General features: G+C 39.6%; 1 protein-coding gene across 4 annotated transcripts in view; it reads left to right on the top strand.

The window, feature by feature from the left end:
- LOC120517926 (receptor-type tyrosine-protein phosphatase U-like) overlaps positions 1-19,736 on the top strand; it is a 1,019,277-nt gene that overhangs the window by 863,543 nt on the left and 135,998 nt on the right. For 2 of the 4 annotated variants that reach the window (XM_039740443.1, XM_039740442.1), the window contains exons 15-17: positions 5,438-5,467; positions 8,836-8,993; positions 12,840-13,027. In XM_039740443.1, the coding sequence (XP_039596377.1) occupies positions 5,438-5,467; positions 8,836-8,993; positions 12,840-13,027 (376 nt within the window). The remainder of the gene's footprint in view (positions 1-5,437; positions 5,468-8,835; positions 8,994-12,839; positions 13,028-19,736) is intronic. The other 2 variants (XM_039740445.1, XM_039740444.1) reach the window with 1 other exon arrangement.

Genomic DNA, 19,736 nt, shown 5'->3' with positions numbered 1-19,736 from the left:
TTGTTCAAGTCGCAAAAAAAGATTCCAGTGAGCCAAAAGATGGCAGGGATTCCGTTAGTTAGGGTGAACGTTGTCCTACACAATAACCCTCCTCCTCCTCCTCCTCCTCCTTCTCTCCCTCACATCAGCTACGATTCTTTTCAAAGGTAAAATGCAAATGAATTTGTTTTATGTATTTTTACTTTATATTTTGTATTAATTATTTTTATATGAATATTTTTGAGTTGTGGAACGAATCATCTGAGTTTCCATTATTTCTTATGGGGAAATTCACTTTGATATACGAGTGCTTTGGATTACAAACACGTTTCCGGAATGAATTACACTCGCAAACCAAGGCACCACTGTACTTGTATGTAATAAGATCAGTAACTCATCTGCATGTCATTATCCCCAATTTTATTTTTGTTTTCTTTCAAGAGACTTTAAAATGCTGCACCATTCACCTCCACCACTGGGCCAAAGTGAGACAGTGGCAGAGAAGGTAATAATAATAAGGTAATAACAGGTCAGCCCTTATAAAAAGTGTGTGTGGCTTCTTTTGACATCTTGAGCACCTCTTGACTGCTACTTTTGGAGCGTGTTTCACTATTAGCAGACCACATCACTATATTAAAGGCCAACTCCTGGACTGTCATACTTCTTGAAGAGTTAAATAAAGTGAATTATCAAAAGTCTGATTTTTAGAGATGCTTCAATTGATTGGCCGCCGATCTAAACCGTCGATTTTCACTGAAGAGGTTTGAATAATGATTGGTAAATCAGTCCATCACAAAAAACAATCACTTCAGCCCCTGCTTTTCTAGGTTTTATGCTAATTTAGCTGCAGTGCTCCTTCACAGTAATTGAGCCAGCGTGCGTTTTTTTTTTTTTGTTTCTTTTTTCTCAAACTCTGCAGTGAACTTCCTGTAATGTGAACAAAGCATGTCAAGGCTTATTGTACAAGAGAGCAGAGATGATCCGAATATCAGCCTTTACATTAAAGAATAGACTGAGAAAAAGGAATCATGTGCAGTTAAACAAACAAGAAGATAAGCTACTTTAATGAATTCAGACCTTTTTTTTTTGTCCTTTAAATTAAGCCGGACACCGTCTGAGTTTGGACCGCAAGCTTGTTTAAAGTGCAGCAGCTTACATTTTTAATTGGAAAAAGAAAACATAAAAGACAAATTTGAAATTGCTGCTTAGTTAACAAATAGTCTTGTTAGCTTAACAGCAAAATGTGTCTTTTACTTATAAACCTGTTAAGCATGATAGCCTTGTGTCTTCTTGATAAACAGCTTATGAACATTTGATACATTTGTGACTCTTTTAAAGATTTGTACTGTGTTTATTGCTTGTTGCTGTGTGTCATACAGTGTATATGTTGGTAAGAAACTGCATTATTAAAACGGTAATCCATATTTATAATTACACCTCAAGATTTATGAATGTCCAGCTGATACACTGAACAAAAAAAAACACACACACCTGTATAAATAGAGTAAATGTGTACTTGTAACAGTAAATAAACTGTAGTGCAATTAATGATTAAACATTATTAAAACCTATAAGCACAGGTATATCTATATTTAAGCAGTGTTTCATTTTCACTACCAATTAATTGATTGTTTATATTTTATTTATTGTTTATATTTTTTGCTGTCAGAGAGATGGTGAAAACTACTTTTTTAATAAGCCTCGCTTGTGATTGGTACATTACAGAAAAAAATGAAACAACATGACAATGTGTAATTATGAAAAGCATTTTATTTTCTTATATGCAGCATGTATAATGGATTAATATTTTTGTACATATTTTATTAGTATATATTGTAAGGAAATTGTATTTATTTTAGTATTTTTATGGTCATTGAACAATGCACCTAAAGAACTTAATTTTGTTACAAAAAACAGTTACCACTTGTGGTTAAAAAAAACCTGCAGTTTAATTATAAAATTCAACCTTAATATAAGACATAATAATGCTTCTATGCATCTGGTATATTAGCAAGAATAATACAAATAAGCACTTTAAACAAATATAAGCAATATATTGGGTAAGCAATAGCATAATGAGTTTATACAGACATAGATAGTCTGTGTTCATCTTATTTTCGATTTTAAATGACACCTAAACAGAAATGAAATGTGAAGTGAGGGAGTCAACAGCAGACTAAGTCAGGGCCTCAAACTCCAACCACTTTCACTCCAACCAGCCGCTTAATGAGGTGTCAATTCCTGTCGTTAATTAAACTCGTTCTTTAATTTCATGGCTTGCTGCTGCTCTTGTGGTGCAATAGCAGACATTTCTGAAATTGCTGTTTTTTCTCTTTCTAAGAGCTCTGTTAAAATGTTTTAGGGACCTAAGCAGGTCAACATTCCTGAGACCTTCATCTTTCTTTATTTTCGGATATTGTATGATGGACACCAGTTGTTTTGGCTCATTTTGTATCTCATTATCGTTTGGCTGATAATTAAGGAAAAAGAAACAATGAAGGGGTCCTCAAGGAGTCTTCAAGATCAAGTCAATTAAAATGAGTTCAAAAGAAGTTAATTAGCAGCAAAAACAGGTCATTTATTAAGATAAGGGTCACTGGGTGCTGCGAGAGGGCGCTGCAGGGAGACAAGCGCCGTGTTATCATGGACTTCTATGTGACCTGGAAGTGCTTCCATCGGGCAATTGCCCTGGCACTGGAAGTACCCCCTGAGTCTGTAATAAAAGGGACCGCACTCCCTTATCCAGGCGAGTCGAAGCTGGGAGGTAGAGAGGCAACACTTGTCTGGAGGAGGGCAGTGCGGTGGTGAGAGAGTTATTGCGAGGAGCGGTAAACCTGTGTTTTGTGCTTATTGCAACTTGTTTGAGGTGATTTGGTTAATAAACCAACTTTTATTTGAACCCAGGACCGTGCTTGTGTGATCGTGTTGGGGTTTGGGCTGTTGACGCCCTAGTTTCCACCTTTAGATGAAAAATGTCTGCCTGACTACTTTAGTCCTTTCTGTATCAGAAACATTCTCTTTGCTCTCCTAATTCACATTTCTCCTAGATTTTTATGTATTTGCTTGATACCAGTTTGCACCTTAGTTGTTTCAATTTTTTATTAAAGCTGCAATGTTACATAAAGCTGCTTTTTCATCCCACACTGATGCAGTTCAAAAAAGAGAAAACAATAGGAAAAACAAAACAAAATTATAGGAATAGACCACCCAAAAATGATCATTCTTGTTAATGTTTCTGTGGAAAAGGGAGATCACAACATTCCTGATACAGTGGGACCCAAACTGAGCAACAGCAGGCAATATAAAAATGTCCATGAAGAAAATCTCAAACTTGTCACGTCTCCTAATCCAAATCTCACATAACCAGATGTATGCTCATGCCCGTGAGAAACACTCATTTATTCAAAACTATTGTTAAATAATGAATTTCCAGAAAGTCCTTTTGTGTTCATGACAGGGAGGGGCAGATCAAGCTTTTACACTGCAGACCTACCTCTCCCCTCATTTAACTGTCATTACAGTCATGTTCATCAAAGTCAACCAACAACTGCAGTACGTCAAGGTCTTTGAATGGCTGCTTGAGAAAATGCACAAAGAAGAGGCAATGTTTCCATCTGGTTAGAGTTTTACTCACTTGTCTTAACTTTTACTGCTCAGTTTTACACCGTCTCACAATGTGCTCTGCAATATTCTTCAGTCCTTCACCTACTGACGTCAGACCTGTGGCCCTTATGTTCCACATCATAAAGACCTTTGAAAGGCTGGTCTTGGACTATATGAGTCCTCTTGTGAAAGACCACTTAACCCCCTGCAGTTTGTCTAACATGACAAAGATCGGAGTAGAGGATGCCATTTTTAGTCCAATCAGCAATGCTTATTCTTATCTGAATAAATCTGGCAGCACTGTGAGAATTATGTTTTTCGATTTCTCCGGGCGTGCCTGTTAGTTGGTGAACTCTGAGATATGCAGGTGGATGAGCCTATGGTGTCCTGTCGGGCAGACCGCAGTTTGTGAGACTGAAGGACTGTGTCTCTGATATGGATGTGAGCACCACAAGGAACAGTCCTGTCTGCTTTTCTCTTCACTCTGTACCCTCAGACTATAAATATAACATCAGGTCAAGTCAGTTGCACAAATTCTCTGATGACTCCGCACTTATGGGATGTATTGATAAAGGGGATGGGACAGACAAGAGGAGTCAGGTGGAGAGGTTAGAGAATTATCTGTAACTTAACAACAGCAAAACCAAGGAATGATGTGTGGACCTTCGTAACAACCAACAGCCTCTGTGCACAGCCACTATTTAGGGAGCAAATATTAGGAGTCCACGTTAATGACGGCTGAACTCATTTCATAACACAGAGGAACTATATAAGAGAGGCAGAGCAATCTATCATTTCCTAGGAGATTGTGCTCCTCTAGTGTGGTTAGTGACACCCGTTATATTTTCCACAACTCTGTGTTGGTCAGTGTGGTTTTCTGTGATGTGGTATGCTGGGCCAGAAACATCACTGTGAGGCCCACTGAATTAGTAAGTGGATAAAGATGGCATGCTTTGTTATTGAACCCCCTGGAAGTAATAAAGGAGGAGAGAATGACAAGTGAGTGTCATTATGAACAATGCTGCACATCCTCTCTCTGACACCCTAACACTCAGGCCACAAATTATTTAGCAGAATTGTGTCAAGAAACACTATGGGGTCTCCTTTATACCAACAGTAATACATCTGTGCAGTGCCTCGCTGTGACTGTAACTGCTCTCGTTTATCTTTAGCCAAGTCAAACATTTTCTTTCTTTTTAGTAATTATTGTGTGTAGCTGTTTCTCATAATATTTATTTATTTACTTATTTATTGAGCTTTGGTGAAAAGACAAAAATGTACACTTTACGACAAATCAAGTTCTGTCTATCTAATATTGCTATCACATGATGTGCCATGGTGGCCAACGAATGAGGTTTACTGCACTGATGAGGTTCTTCAATTCAAAAGCTTCATCGTCTTGAGCACACTTCACTGTTGTGTGCAGGAGAATTTTCTGGAAATGATTTATGTGTTGGGACATTGTGAGCATAGGACTGGATACCTGACACTTGAATTATGCAACACAGATAGCTTGAGATTTTTTGATATTGTGTTTTGTATCAGGTATTTTGTTATCTCCATTCTCCATTAAATGGATCTTTAAAACAATGCAGAGGAGTAACACATAAAATGTCATTACAGGTGGAGTATGCCTTAAGGTGTAAGTTGCAGAGAATGAATTCTTTTAATTCCGTAAAATGTGAACACATAGTTTGAACGAGTTAAATTCTTCTGGCTTGGCAATCTTTATTTAAAAGCACAGAAGACTTCAAGCATCTTTACAAACGGTCTGACGGGCACTGGGGGCCTTAGCGGGACTCTGAAGCACCCTAACTCTCTTTTCCTCACCTTCTTTCTTTTTCATGCTTTTCAGAAGGGACCGCTATTCCTACTCTTACTACCCGTAAGTGGAAGTCATTCTTTTGTTTTCTGACTGCAGCATACATTCAAATACTCAGGCCTGTCTGTTGGTGAGCTACTCAGGTGTAGGGTTGTTTGTACTTTGGCCGTGTTGGATTAAACCAAGTGAAAAGAATTTATTGAGTTTCTTCAATTGCCTTTCCACACGACTCCTTTCTCTAGTGCCATTCTTCTTACTTAACTGAGGAAAACTTTTATGTGAAGTGCAGCTGTCTTTTTCAGGCAGTTTGTGACCCTAACCCTTTTCTCAAATCCTCAGTAGTACAAAGAATACAAATTATTTATTTAAAACTATAAAAAAAATCTCTTACTAGTGCTGTTTATTGTCAGCAGTTATCTGAGTGATGGCAAAAAGAAAAAGAAAGTGTTATTGCCGGGCCCGATATAGCTGCAGGCAATCTTCCTGACAGCAGACCCACAGCCCACCCTGCTGGAAGCTCTTTCTGCACAAAAGTAAATCAAATGTTAAACAGCGTTTTTGGTTTTGTTTCTTTCTCTCAAATGGGCATCAGCTGGCATTAGTGGCTCTAATGGTGTCAAACCACTGGGTGGTCATTATGGAGCAGTGCTTTTATAAAAGAGTCATGTCTGTAGTTTGGCACACCAGTTAAATGTGTGCTTCTCTTTCTCCAGGATGGCTAGTCTTCCTCTTTCTTTCTTTTTTTGTTTTCTTCAAGCTGTTCTACAACACCTGAAGGCTCCGTATGCTGGACACAGAAGCTGTATGAACGGTTAAAGTATGACCAAGGAAAAAATGGTCTAATAACTGCATATTGCCTGAATGCATTGTTATAATAATTTCCAACTAATTACATTGCAGGAGGATGTGAAATATAAAAAAAAAACCTAAACATCTGTTCACAGGGCAATGCAAAATGGATGACAAAAAGACAGGAGTCAATTTGAATTAGCAGTGGCCTGCAAGTAAGACCCATCTCTGACAGGAAGGATGTTGAATGTGTTAACTGAGGTTGCGAAAGCAAACTCCTTGGGATTAGTCCTCGTCTTGCGTACAGCAGGCCTGCACACAAATACTGCAGAACATTTCACATTATCAGTTTTGATATTTGGTGGTTGGAGTAACGTTCATGATTTGAGCGAGTTCTCATTTCAGAGGGAAACCTCACTTCCTTGTCGCTGTAAATTAGTAGCACATCCAGACCCAGTTTGTGCTGTAAGAGAGTTTCAGAGTGTCTGACCATCCAAGCTCCTGGTGTGTACACCCTGAGTGGACACTCACTGCCTCTTTTGTTGTCCGTGTAGTCCTACTGCACAAGGACCACTGCATCTGTGCCATTTAAGTTCAATTAATACATAAATGAAACTCCAGAGAAAACCCTCTATTTGGTGTGTACCCTAACAACTCGACATACCCTAATTAAATGGAACGTTGCTCATCCTAACCAATATACATTCTCAGATTCACTTAATCCACTTCAGTGTTGGAAAAAACAGAGGCAACATCAGGGACAATTTGTGAATTAGTCCTGACTGATTGCAGGGCCCAACCACATACACAAAGCATAAATTAAGAATCACCCGTTAACTTACATTTATATCTTTAGGGATGTGGGATGAATACTGAAGTAACCTAAAGAAAAAACACACACAAACATGAACTAGCACCACCATGACATCCACAGATACACTTGGTGGCCACTTTATTATGACCACCATGATGTCTCCATATACAGTACAGACATTAGCCGCTTTATTAGGTCCACCAGCTAACTTCTCTCCTCTAAACAGCTGGCCATTTAATTTAAACACTACAATATTTATACTGTGTGGTTTAAAAGACTAGCTGGAGCTTTATGTGGAGGTGCCACTATCTCAGTAACAAACTGCCCTCAGTTGATTTTCATAAACCAGTCTCCAGGTCTTGGAGCAGAGATGTCAAATACAATGAGACAAGTTAGAGGAGAATTAGTTGGCCTCGTTCAAGCACCATGGAAGTCCAGTAATCGTTTCATGTCTGCTACAGACCCCAGATTGCAATTTTTATGACTACAAAGCAGACAGCACATGAAAGTCACCAGGAGAGGAACGTACAAAAACAGGAAAAGAAGTCCTAGCCAGGAAGATCAGAAAAAACATTGCAACAAGGCAAAATGAAGGAGTAAAGAAGAGTCAAAAAACAATAGCAAAGGTCACAAGAGGTTTAACGTACACAATGAATTTTCCGTAGCACAATTAGAAAAGGGTTTTATCCACATCACAGATAGAGAAGGATCGCCTTGGAAGACCATTATAGTGTCACAGTGGAATCAGACAAGTGACCTTCGTGATAACTACATGAGGAACATGCGCAACCATAATAATGGTCAGAACAGCCCCAAAGTAGTAAACGACTCTGAATATCATCACAAAATATCTTGAAAATTGCCAGAAGCAACAATACTCCTAACATCAACATTTTCAGGCACCTTTACAATGGTATCGACTAGGAGGTTCACCAAATGAATGTGTGGCCATAAAAAAGTAACGTCGTGTAACGTAACGTGTAATGCTATTGAGACAGCATGGACCAAACTTCCTAAGACTTGTTACCAACTCCTTTTTCAGTCCACTCCTTGGGGAAGGCAGTCAAAAGGGCTGCCAACTCAGGACTAGAACGATGTACCACTGAATGTATATGCCTGTCTGCACTGTAAAGATAATAAATGGACTATAGCTTTTTTTTTTTTCTTTAACATTTTATTGAATTTGTATAAAGTCAAAAAACATTCCATAGAAGCAAGTCAAGTTTTACAAAACTGGGTTTGAATCAAATCAACCTCCACCCATGAGAAAGAGAGCTAGGCCAACAGAACAAAAGTTTAATAGAAGGAAAAACAAATAAATACATATAAATAGAATAAAAGAGGGAAGAGAATCCACTTCTTTGATTTAAACGCTTATTCTAAAATGTTATTGATTAGATCCTGCCAGGTTTTGAAAACGTTTTGCACTGATCCTCAGTGAGGATTTGATTTTTTTCCAATTTCAAATAATATATAACATCATAAATGAACTGTAGCATTTGAGAGCAAAATATACTTGACCTCACTATAGAAAATGAGGGTTTGCTTAAAAGACAGCATTAAAAGAAGCCTTTAAGAACCGATAAAGTGCCAGCTAACTATCCCCTACCCTGCACGTCATCACAAAATATTTTTTTACATGATGGTTTATACATAGCAACTTCAGTTTCAGAGAAGTATCAGTTATCTTATCTTGTGCATTTGAAAACTAAACTGTACATATCAGAGGTATCATTTCACAAAGAAGTATGTTGTTCAGTGATTGATTTTAACACTTGCCTGTCCTCACACTTCTCACTTACGTGATTTTGTACTAATCTGACTTCAGCAAACCTGTCACGCTCAACAAGGCCCCTGTCAACTATCGTCAAGAGAAGACACACATGATTGGCTCCATGGACAGGAGCTTCACTGACCAGAGCACTCTGCAGGAGGATGAGAGAATGGCCGTCTCCTTCATGGATGCCCATAGCAGCAGCAAAAGAAGTGAGCAAATCAATATTTGTTAGTCATTTCATTTTATGTAACTGTTTTCTTTCATAGTACAACAGGAAAAATGTAATTCAAAAGAAAACATCCAATGAATTTGAACAGCAAGGCAACCAAAGTGAGCGGTGAGGCAAGCCTAGAAATAGAAAATAGCGTTTCATGCAAAGAGCGTATTAAAACTAGATTTCCAGCACAATACACAAGAACAAAGTCTGTAAGCCACCTGTGGTACAAAGCCTTGTCTAACTGCAGTGCACATTGTTAAACATTAGTTGGCTGCTCCCTTCTTGCATTGACTTTATCAATTTGCTTTTACAAACTAGAACCTTTTAGAACTGCACATTTTCAAAAGATGTTACTCATCTCATGGGTTTTTATTATTGGAGCGAAGTTGCCTGCCACACTGCGGGCTTAAATTTCAGGGCTTTGTGGGGAAGGAGACACATTGCTAAAGAAGATGGTGAAGCAACAGCCGGTGTACATGCAGTGCCATAAATATGCAGTGATAGTGAAATGCAGGAATGGAGAGAAAAAAATTCAGAGGACTATAGACGTACAAGGAGGTAGAAAGAAGAGATCTTTAATTTCTCCTGTCAGTATACACTAGTTGATTTGATTTCTGTCAAGTCGGTTTTTAGATTTATGACTTCAGCACTCGACATACTTTGAGCTCTGGCAGTTTTGGTAGAAAGAAAAATTAGATATATAGTTTTTTTTTTGTTTTGGGTAAGGCTGCCTCCAAAGTTTCCCCTCGTGAAGATCAGTCTCAGTGGAGTGCAGGTTACATCACCAAGTACAGTTTGTTATACAGTATCTGCTGCCGTGTCTGCTAATAATGCTTCATGGGTTACGTTGTCATTTGGTCTTTTTAACTTTAAGCTTTTGGGTTTCATTTATAATATGTGGATTCAGAAAATACTCAAACCCCCTTCATTTTCTGTACACTTTACTGTATTGTACGTTTAATTTTAAATGGATCAGTAACCCATGACGACTAAGTGAAAAGGTTTGCTTTTTTTTTTTTAATCAAAAACTGAAATCTGTCATTCATAGAAGTATTCAGACCCTTCGCTTTGGCACTCCAAATTGTGGTCAGGTGCATACTGTTTGCTTTAATGCTCCTTGAGATGTTTCTGGAACTTGAATGGAGTCCACCTGTGGCAAACTAAATTGACTGGACATCATTTAGAAAGACACACTCCTGGGTATAGAAGGTCCCACAATTCCCACTGCATGTTGGAACAAACAGCATGTCATGAAGTTCAAGGAAGCTCCACGATGACATTGTGGTGAAGTGTAAATCAGGACAAGGTAATGATACCATTTCTAAAGTTCTGAGTGTTCCCAGGAGCATGAAATGGAAGACGTTTGGAAGCACCATGACTGTCTAGTCAAAACGAGTAACCAGCCAAGAAGGGCCTTCGTCAGGGAGGCAACCAAGAACCCAACAGTCACTCTAACAGAGTTTCAGAAGCCCTCTGACTAGATTGGAGAACCTCCTGGAAGGACAGCCATCTCAGCAGCACTCCATGATTCAGACGTGTACGGTGGGCGTGGCTAGATAGAAGTCACTCTTGAGTAAAAGGCATATGACAGTATAAAAGACGGAGCACATGAGAAGATTTTCCTGGTCTGATGAGACAAAAATGTAACTCTCTGAGCACACCTCCAAGCACTGTGTCAGTTAAGATCAGGCACTGCTCATTACCTGCCTAACACTATCCAATCAGTGAAGCATGGTGGCAGAGATGACAGCATCATGCCATTAGGGGGTCCTTCTCAGCTGCCGGGACACAGAGACTGGTTAAGAAATGAGATAAGAATGAATTCAGCCAAATACAAAGAGATCCTTGAAGAAAACCTGCTCCAGAGTGCATACAGTGGGTACGGAAAGTATTCAAACCACCTTCAATTTTTCACTCTTTGTTATATTGCAGCCATTTGCTAAAATCATTTAATTTTTTTCCTCATTAATGTACACAGCACACCCATATTGACAGACAAAAAAAGAATTTTTGAAATTGTTGCAGATTTATTAAAAAAGAAAAACTGAAATATCACATGGTCCTAAGTATTCTGACCCTTTGCTCAGTATTTAGTAGAAGCACCCTTTTGAGCTAATACAGCCATGAGTCTTCTTGGGAAAGATGCAACAAGTTTTTCACACCTGGATTTGGGGATCCTCTGCCATTCCTCCTTGCAGATCCTCTCCAGTTCTGTCAGGTTGGATGGTAAACGTTGGTGGACAGCCATTTTTAGGTCTCTCCAGAGATGCTCAATTGGGTTTAAGTCAGGGCTCTGGCTGGGCGATTCAAGAACAGTCACAGAGTTGTTGTGAAGCCACTCCTTCGTTATTTTAGCTGTGTGCTTAGGGTCATTGTCTTGTTGGAAGGTAAACCTTCAGCCCAGTCTGAGGTCCTTAGCACTCTGGAGAAGGTTTTTGTCCAGGATATCCCTTTACTTGGCCGCATTCATCTTTCCCTCGACTGGAACCAGTCGTCCTGTCCCTGCAGCTGAAAACCCCCCCACAGCCTGATGCTGCCACCGCCATGCTTCACTGTGGGGACTGTATTGGACAAGTGATGAGCAGTGCCTGGTTGTCTCCACACATACCGCTTAGAATTAAGGCCAAAAAGTTCTATCTTGGAGTTTGCTAAAAGACACCTGAAGGACTCTGAGATGGTGAGAAATAAGATTCTCTTTGCCCTTAATTCTAAGCGGTATGTGTGGAGACAACCAGGCACTGCTCTGTCACTCTGTGACTGTTCTTGAATGGCCCAGCCAGAGCCCTGACTTAAACCCAATTGAGCATCTCTGGAGAGACCTAAAAATGGCTGTCCACCAACGTTTACCATCCAACCTGACAGAACTGGAGAGGATCTGCAAGGAGGAATGGCAGAGGATCCCCAAATCCAGGTGTGAAAAACTTGTTGCATCTTTCCCAAGAAGACTCATGGCTGTATTAGCTCAAAAGGGTGCTTCTACTAAATACTGAGCAAAGGGTCAGAATACTTAGGACCATGTGATATTTCAGTTTTTCTTTTTTAATAAATCTGCAACAATTTCAAAAATTCTCTTCTTTGTCTGTCAATATGGGGTGCTGTGTGGACATTAATGAGGGAAAAAAATAATTTAAATGATTTTAGCAAATGGCTGCAATATAACAAAGAGTGAAAAATTGAAGGGGGTCTGAATACTTTCCGTACCCACTGTATGTCTTTAGACTCGAGTAACAGTTCTCCTTTCAGCATGACAATGACCCGAAGCCAAGACAATGCTAGAGTGGCTTTGGGACAAGTCCCTGGCTATCCTTGAGCGGCCCAGACTTAAAACCACTGAACATCTGTGGAGAGACCTGAACATGGCAGTTTACAGATACTTCCCATCCAGTCTAATTAAGATCTGCCAGGAAAATGGAATAAACTGGCCAAATTCAGGTAAGAAAAACTTGTGGAGACTTACCCAAGAGGACTCATGGCAGTAATTGCTGCCAAAGGGACTTCTACAATGCACTGGGTCTGAATATTTATTAAAAATTAAAAACTGGAATCTCCCATTCATTTAAGTTTGCAAACCTATCTGAAAACATGATTTCATTTTGTCATTATGGGTTATTGCATCCAGATTGATGTGCAAACATGGTAAATATATCCAATTAAAATGAAATCTACAATGCAAAGAGCACACAGAGTGACGGGGTCCAAATACTTCATGAATCCACTGTATATACCCTTGGGCTTCTGTACTCTTGAAGCACTTGTCCAGTTGCACCCTGGTGGAGGTGTTATTCTGTTACCCTGTATTTAAGCAAAATCCTCCTAAGTGTCTTGCCTTCTCTTACAGACGAGCAACGCAGTGCAGTGAATGAGTCTAGCAGTCTCCTGGCTGGATCGCCTCGCAGACAGTGTACTCGGAAAGGCTCTCCATTTCACACGGGTCAGCTGCACCCTGCAGTGAGAGTGGCTGACCTCTTACAGCACATCAATCAGATGAAGACCAGTGAAGGTTATGGATTCAAGCAGGAATATGAGGTTAGTTCATGTAGTGTTATTGAGGTAATATTCTGAATGTCATTTCCATTTACTGCATGGATGGGTTAACAGAAGACACAAAGTGAGAAATTAACATGAAGAGTGCATAGGTTTGCTCAGACCTCAGAAAGGACTATGTAATAAACTAAAGCCAATTATTAACGCTCTGACCTCCTGAAAATCTGTGTATATTAAATTTACAGTATGTAGAAATCAATTTGCCCATGTGAGCAAAGATACCTATGCATATAGAGTAACCTGAATTTATTTACAATACTCTTTCCAACATTTTTATTCTGTGTGCATTTGTCAGACATGGCTGCAATATAAATTAGTGTAAAATTCATACAGTAACAAATCATACAAAAATTATAGCTACTAACTTGCAAAAGTGTTTGAAAGAGAGCAGATGTGGAATGCCAGGGGCCTCGTGTATAACGCCGTGCATAGAATTCACACTAAAACATGGCATACGGACAAAATCAGAAATGTGCACACGCACAAAAACATTCAGATGCTTAAAACTGGGCATAAACAAAGTTCCATGCACTTCCCCTCCATAAACCCCAATCAACGTGAATTTTAACGCACGTGCAAGCACCTGCAGCCCCACCCAGATTGCTCCAGAACTTTGCATGTTTGAATATGAAAATCAATATACAGTAAATAGCCCCTTCCGTTCAAAGTTTTTGTTAAAAGACAATGGTAAAACCATATATAAAAAAGTATCTGTCAAGTCGACATGAAAAGGCAAGTGGCTAAGTGTCATACCAAAGCATAATAGGGACACAGTGAAGAAAAGAAAGGTCTGTGTCGAGATTAAAGTTGAAATCTTGATTTTAATCTCAAAATGTACACTTTAATCTCATAGTTTATTGTGTCATTAAAGTGGAACATCATAAACTTTACCTTAAAAATCAATGTTTAATTTACTAGAGTTTTTCAAATCCCATTCCAACTGGAGCAGCAAGTTAAATGCTTCATATTCTGTGTGTTCTCCCACCCCAGTTACTAATCACTACGTTTCTTACACCAACAGGAAACACACAGAATACATTACATTCATGATGTTACAGCTCTCTGGACATTTTAGAACACTAAGATGTACACTTTTGTCATTTTCATGAAGAAGTGTATTAAAGCATGTACATATTAAACCACGGTGGTACAGACGTGGCGATAAGGTGGCGCCCCATCCAGGGTTTGCTCTTGCCTACCACAAGATACCTGCTGTGATGTGTGTAACCCTGGATGGAATAATTTATTGCAGCATTACTGTGTCTGTCAAAACTGCCAACCTCGAATTCCTGTTTTTCTGTTTTCTTAATCCAAGTAACCAACTTCCACACAATAAGTGCCTGTAATAAAAAAAAAAAAAACAGCTGCAGGCTTAAAATGCCAAAACCAAAACTTTTAAGGAACATTGAAAAATCTTCGTTACACATGTTTGATTATTACTCCCTTTCATCCAGGGTCACAGCATAGAGCGCAAGGCAGGAACAATTCCTGGATGGGGCACCAGCTCATCAATACTGCTGTGCCACTGTGCCCCCACATGGTTAATTATTAATAGTACACATTATTTAAATAAAGTTATCAGTTTATTTGTAAACTGTAATACGCACACTTTACTAAAATTTATCATAAAAATGATATCAAAGTATACATCCTAGTATTCTGACAGTACACAGCTCTCTTGGAAATCTAAATATACTTAGAAGCCAGTCGTCATCATCTGTAAATACGTGATCTCTTCCATTGAATTGAATTCCTTTATTGTCATTGTATGGTACAATGAGATTCAATATGCAACTCCTTCATAAACTTATTTTCCTATAAAATAATAGAATAAAAATATACAATATGAAATGTAAGTACAATATACATGTACATATAGAGCAGATATTGCAAACGGTTCATAAAGTGGCTCAGGTTGTGCAGTTGTAGTGCCAGTTTACGGTGAGGTAATTGTAATTTTAAGTACAAACAGTCCTACCGGAAGCACTTGATGGACTGATTGAGTGCGTTTATAGCTCGTAGGATGAAACCTTTTCTGAGCCTTGAGGTCTGTGCAGAAAAGGCAGTTGCCGGATGGGAGACGTTCAAATAGATCGTGGCATGACTGAGTAGAATCCATGCAGATGCTGGAGGCTTTCCTGAGGCAGCATGTGCTGTAAATGTCCTCCAGGGCTGGAAGCTGTTATCCTCTGTGCTCTCGACACAACCTGTGCAGCTGTGATACCACACACAAGTACAATAGATGGGTTGAAATACTCTCAGTGGTGCACTAAGAGTAACAGCACTAAAGCAGCTGTGCTATTTGAAATAGTTTGGCCATTCTGTGCACCATTATGTTGTTACAGAATGATTACAATTTGTAAATGATATGCAGTAAATTTCAGTACATTTGATAAAGCCTGCGTCGTGAATGTGAATCTAAAAAAAGAAAGGGAAACTACACAGAAACAGTAGCAATGCTTTGATGCTGAGTGCTGCCAGTTTGCAAAACCAAGAAGAAACGTGCATACGTATGGTGCGAGGCCGCCATGAAAATGTGTGTGGCTTTACACAAGTTTAGTTTGTGTACATCTCGAAGTGAGAGTGGAAATGGGTGTTTTCGTGCATAGACACCATTTATACATGTTGGCCCAGGTTACAGTTTTTCACCCACTAATGTACAGTGCATCCAGAAAGTATTCACAGCGCATCACTTTTTCCACATTTTGTTATGTTACAGCCTTATTCCAGAATGGATTCAATTCATTTTTTTTCTCAGAATTCTACACACAACACCCCATAATGACAACGTGAAAAAAGTTTCCTTGAGGTTTCTGCAATTTATTAAAAATTAAAAAAAACTGAAAAAGCATATGTACATAAGTATTCACAGCCTTTGCCATGAAGCTCAAAATTGAGCTCAGGTGCATCCTGTTTCCCCTGATCATCCTTGAGATGTTTCTGCAGCTTAATTGGAGTCCACCTGTGGTAAATCCAGTTGATTGGACATGATTTGGAAAGGCACACACCTGTCTATAGAAGGTCCCACAGTTGACAGTTCATGTCAGAGCACAAACCAAGCATGAAGTCAAAGGAATTGTCTGTAGACCTCCGAGACAGGATTGTCTCGAGGCACAAATCTGGGGAAGGTTACAGAAAAAATTTCTGCTGCTTTGAAGGTCCCAATGAGAACAATGGCCTCCATCATCCGTAAGTGGAAGAAGTTCAAAACCACCAGGACTCTTCCTAGAGCTGGCCAGCCATCTAAACTGAGCGATCGGGGGAGAAGGGCTTTAGTCAGGGAGGTGACCAACAACCCAATGGTCACTCGATCAGAGCTCCAGAGGTCCTCTATGGAGAGAGGAGAACCTTCCAGAAGGACAACCATCTCTGCAGCAATCCACCAATCAGGCCTGTAAAAGGCACATGGCAGCCCGCCTGGAGTTTGCCAAAAGGCACCTGAAGGACTCTCAGACCATGAGAAACAAAATTCTCTGGTCTGATGAGACAGAGATTGAACTCTTTGGTGTGAATGCCAGGTGTCATGTTTGGAGGAAACCACGCACCGCTCATCACCAGGCCAACACCATGAAGCATGGTGGTGGCAGCATCATGCTGTGGGGATGTTTTTCAGCGGCAGGAACTGGGAGACTAGTCAGGATAAAGGGAAAGATGACTGCAGCAATGTACAGAGACATCCTGGATGAAAACCTGCTCCAGAGCACTCTTGACCTCAGACTGGGGTGACGGTTCATCTTTCAGCAGGATAACGACCCTAAGCACACAGCCAAGATATCAAAGGAGTGGCTTCAGGACAACTCTGTGAATGTCCTTGAGTGGCCCAGACTTGAATCTGATTGAACATCTCTGGAGAGATCTTAAAATGGCTGTGCACCAACACTTCCCGTCCAACCTGATGGAGCTTGAGAGGTGTTGCAAAGAGAAATGGGCGAAACTGGCCAAGGATAGGTGTGCCAAGCTTGTGGCATCATATTCAAAAAGACTTGAGGCTGTAATTGCTGCCAAAGGTGCATCGACAAAGTATTGAGCAAAGGCTGTGAATACTTATGTACATGTGATTTCTCAGTTTTTTTTATTTTTAATACATTTGCAAAAACCTCAAATAAACTTTTTTCACGCTGTCATTATGGGGTGTTGTGTGTAGAATTCTGAGGAAAAAAATGAATTTAATCCATTCTGGAATAAGACTGTAACATAACAAAATGTGGAAAAAGTGATGCGCTGTGAATACTTTCCGGATGCTCTGTATATCTTATTTCTGTATTGCTACATGACTAAGCAGTTCCATGTAATTTATTCAGACTACCGGTATATTAAAATCATATTGAGTATCTGAAGGTTTCAGAGTTTTAAATTCTTCTATGGAACGACAATTACCCATTATAATTATCTATTATTCTCTAAATATTGGTTTTGTTTTGTAATTGAAAAAGACCGGCACAAGGTGCAGGCATGAATTGATTAGTAAACTGATATTGCATTTGAAGGTTGTTGAGGAGGGAAAGGGGGGTCCCTCTTGAGTTTACTGCCCATGGATAATGTGATGCTTGTTGTTCTACTTGTTTACTGAGTGAAAAAGACCATTGAGGACGTGTCCATAAAGATGCTGAGCTACTGCACTGGTGAAATTAGGAGTAGCTGGGGAATCTACAGCTGAACACAAAGACTCGCTGAATTCTGGGACTTCACTACTCCACATGCTGTTTGTGTCCTGAGCTATAGGACAATTGGTGGATATACAGTATGTCCAAAACCAATGTACAATGTTTTTAGTCCCCATCAAATACGCAAGTGAAAAACAGATGGAAATGTGCTGTGGATTGAAATAATAATAGTTATATATTTCATGTATGTATTGATATTTAGTCCGGTATGAATACGATGTTTAAAATTTTTAATCCTGGATCGTTCTGTACTTAAGGTGTAATTGGAATAATGAATACAGCCTGAAATTCTGAAGACTGAAGATGGAACCTGATTAGTGCCATTGCTGGGAGAGTGATGGCCTTACGGTGTGTTCAAGTTCAGGATTTGGGCTGTGGCACATTACAAACTCAACTCAGTACAGATCACAACTGAACTGGCAGATTTCACACTGGTCAGTTTTCCAAAGCTTTGTCTGTGTAAGTTGTAAGTAATGGGTGGCACTGTGCTGCAGCGGGTATCATGCTGACTCACAGCTCCAGGACATTTGCTTTAAATTCTGGCTTGATCATTGTCTGTTTGGCATTTGAACATTCTCCTGTGTGTAGAGAGCTTTTCTTTAACAGATTTCCAAGTTTTCCTCCCAAATGCCAAACACACCCGTGTTTAACTGGCAACTCTAAATTAGCCCAGTATGAGTTAGTGTGCACAATGGACCTCTGAAGGACTGGTACCCCATGCACGTTTGACTCCCACTTTGCATCAAACGCTGGTGAGAAACACACCAGTTTCTAGAGTTCCTGAACTGAATGAGAGGGTTAGAAATGGAAGGGTACATTAGCAGTGGGTAGGGACATTGTGATAGGTGCAAGAGGCAATGCTGTGGTGGACAACATCATTTAGAGGTGTTATTTAGTGGTTAGTTCAGGTTAAAGGTGTACTAAAGTTATAAATCAGTCTGTTTATTATTTTGTGCACATTGAGAGTCTACATTCTACACATTATGTTATTAGGACAGAACAGCAGACAAACTTTTCTAGGGAGTAGCATCTGGCTGTTAAATTTCTAATTGAAACTGACACTGTCAAATGATTTTTAAAACCTGGAGACAGCAGTTAGTAGCCCTGTAAGCTTACAGAATCTGCAGCTCATCCTGCCACCTGCTAGTGGGCGTATTTCTGTGCTTCACCTTAACCTAACAATAATTACATTGAACTGGATTCAGAGCTCACTTTCCTCCAGAGTGACTACCAATACCTCTGTAAGAAACTGCAGGTGACTGCACCTGATCAACAAATCCAATGCAATCTTGGCACCGGTCTGTAATGATAGGTAATTTGCTAAACTGGCACAGCACTGGCAGTGTTGTACGCTCTGAAACTGCTTGTACTTTCATGAACCTCTGTCTCAGCAGCTTACTTCTCCTGCTCCCTGAAATTGTAGGGGGTACAGTAAGTTATAGGACGTCTACAACCATAAAAGTAAAAAAAATGCAAGTACCTTCACGTATGTAGAAATGAATGAAAGATGGAGTGCCCTCCTTGGCCATGACACGGTGGCATGTTATGCAGACAGTAAATAAGCCCGTACCTAGGGCTTCTGCCAAACCGAAAACTACCTCATTCCTTGAAGATGATAAAAGATTCAATTTTTCTATTGGCTATCTAGTCAGGGCTCCTTACAGACAAGGATTCTGAGTTGAAACTTTAACAGAGATTATTAAATCTCCTTCAGGTGCCTCTTTGAGAAATGTCATGTTTAAGAAATTTGAAGTCTAATTAGACATAAACTCCTCACAGCTAACAGCAGCGCATTAATCAGTGCAATGTTCTCATGACTTGAGTTGGACTCGGCTCAGGACATCAGATATTTGAGCCCCATTTCCAACTACAAGAGATCATCACATGAAATTACATTATCGCTGTTATTTTTGATTATGTCTCACTGATACAAAAATATTTCATGAAATGTGATAACTAAATCTTTGATGAAGTCCCTGCTAAATTTAAAAATGCTCCAGCTTTCTTAACAGTTAAATTAAGTCTCC

The sequence above is a fragment of the Polypterus senegalus genome, chromosome 17 (genome assembly GCF_016835505.1).
Source record: "Polypterus senegalus isolate Bchr_013 chromosome 17, ASM1683550v1, whole genome shotgun sequence".
NCBI lineage: Eukaryota > Metazoa > Chordata > Cladistia > Polypteriformes > Polypteridae > Polypterus > Polypterus senegalus.
The sequence above is the reverse complement of the archived record's forward strand: the minus strand, read 5'-3'. Positions and strand labels throughout refer to the sequence as shown.